The sequence below is a fragment of the Acanthisitta chloris genome, unplaced genomic scaffold (genome assembly GCF_000695815.1).
Source record: "Acanthisitta chloris isolate BGI_N310 unplaced genomic scaffold, ASM69581v1 scaffold58, whole genome shotgun sequence".
Taxonomy (NCBI): domain Eukaryota; kingdom Metazoa; phylum Chordata; class Aves; order Passeriformes; family Acanthisittidae; genus Acanthisitta; species Acanthisitta chloris.
In genome coordinates, this window is record NW_008688431.1 from 3345 (window position 1) to 5352 (window position 2008).

The window sequence follows — 2008 nt, forward strand, 5'->3', positions numbered from 1 at the left end:
CTACTTCTCAGTCCCACCATTTGCCTACACAGAGATCGCCCGACACATCAACAGCAGCTGCAGACCTGCTCCAGGAGCCTGGCTGCGTGTGGTGCTGGAGAAACCTTTTGGCCATGACCTGCAGTCAGCCCAGCAGTTGGCTGCAGAGCTCACAAGCTTCTTCAGGGAAGAGGAGATGTACCGGGTGGATCACTACCTTGGCAAACAGGTGAGCAGCTTGGGCTGAGTGTCTGGGGGAGTGTTGGATGTCAGTTCTGCATCTGGTGAGAGTGTTGTTCCCCTCTCAAATTCAGGGGGTGCCTCTCAGTGTGATCCAAAGGCTCCATTTGCTCATGGAGTCCTGTGCTGTTATTCTTTTGTCCTGTGCTGCTGTCCATCCTCTTGCAGAGCAGAGGGAACATGCAGAGCTTTCTCCTGTTGTAGTGATGAGGGTCCCTTCTCCAGAGGGAGCCTGGGGTGTAGGAGTGAGCTGTGTGAAGTAGAGATGCAGAATTCCTCTGGTCTTCTCACCAAGGTCAGGGCTTTGATTTCGCTGAATAAGCAGCACTCTCTCCCTCTCACAGTTCTCCCATCTCATTACACACAGGCCTCTCTGCTTAGCCATGGCTTCTAGAGGCAGTTTTTCATTTGATATGATAAGGAGCTGCTGGGATGTTAGTTTTCTAGGTTGCTTAGGAGAAGGTTTCTTCCTGCCCTGTGCTCCACTCCAGGCTTAAAGGCTTGTCTGCTTCAGGGACAGCTCAGGCTGTGGAGCTGCATTGTCCCAGAGGGAGTGTGTTCAAGGACATGCCATCCTTGTTTCACAGGGATGTGATGCCACATTTTGGAAGTGTCCTGTTCCAGCCATGGCACTGTGGCCAGATTTTACTCCGAAGGTGCAGGGAGAGCATCTCCACTGAGAGGGGAGATTTCTTTTGGTTTGGTTTTTTTTGTCTCCCAAAAAGAGCAGATGGCTTTAGTGGTGTAAGCATCTGAACCGATGTATTTCAGCACTTTGGAACTGTACATTAGTCTCAGGATGGTCTGACTCAGCCCTTTGTCCTTTGACAGATATAAACTGAGTGCCTTGCAGTTTGTAGTTCAGCCTTTTCCCATGAAACCTCAAAGTACCTCAGAAACACCTTTAATGTCAGCTCTGGGCAGTCACTGTGCATCACTGCAGGGTCTTGCTGGTTTTCTCTGCCCCACTCTGCTGTGTGGCCTGTTTGCTGGCACATCCCAGTGCTGGATGGGGCAGTGAGGCAGAGATGCTGTGGGAATCTGGTGAGGTTTCACTGTGTCTTTGATTTTTTTTTTCCTTCCCAGGCTCTGGCCCATATCCTGCCTTTTCGAGATCAGAACCGAAGGTTCCTGGATCCAATTTGGAACCGACACCATGTGGAAAGGGTGGAGGTTGTCCTGAAGGAGACTGTGGATGCTAAAGGTTGGTGAGGCAAGTGTGCAGGGTGAAGGAGTGAGGAGGAGGTTCATTAATGATGTGAAAGTGGCCCTTGAGGTAGTGCTGGTACAGAAACAAAAGAAGAGCAGATGAATGGGATGTTGCTCCCTGGAAATAGAGAGGGACTGTCCTACACTTCCTGTGCTAGGGACTGACTCACTTCCAAGAAAACATTCCAGTTGCAGTTCAGCTAGAAGCAGAGGCAGAATCCTCCACCTCTCTGCTGCAGAGCACTGGGGGCATTGCACCTGGATTTCTATCCTAATTCTTGGTAAAAGGCACTAGATTTGGATTTGATGCAATCTAAGGCCACTTCAATTCAGTGCAGCAATAATCTGGTTGTTGTAACAACAATCCTTTTGTATTCCTGTCCTGTTAACTACCAAGCTCACCCTGAGTGTACCTTTGTGCTGTTCTTTGGAAGGTGCTCTTGCATCTCCTGCCTGGATGTCGTCTCATCTCATCGTGTGTCAGTCCAGGTACCTGTGTCAGTTTGTGTTTCTTTCCTCCCTGTAGTAATAAAGAGCATTGCAGGGAGAAAATCCAAGCCCATAGCTGCTAGCATGGATC

At 49.7% G+C, this 2008-nt stretch overlaps 1 protein-coding gene across 1 annotated transcript in view; it reads left to right on the plus strand.

Annotated features, from left to right (window-relative positions):
• Positions 1-2008, plus strand: part of LOC103808221 (GDH/6PGL endoplasmic bifunctional protein-like) — a 6150-nt gene that overhangs the window by 408 nt on the left and 3734 nt on the right. The window contains 2 exon segments of the mRNA XM_009080989.1: positions 1-208; positions 1306-1423. The exon segment at positions 1-208 is cut by the window's left edge and continues 27 nt beyond it. Coding sequence (XP_009079237.1) covers positions 1-208; positions 1306-1423 — 326 coding nt within the window.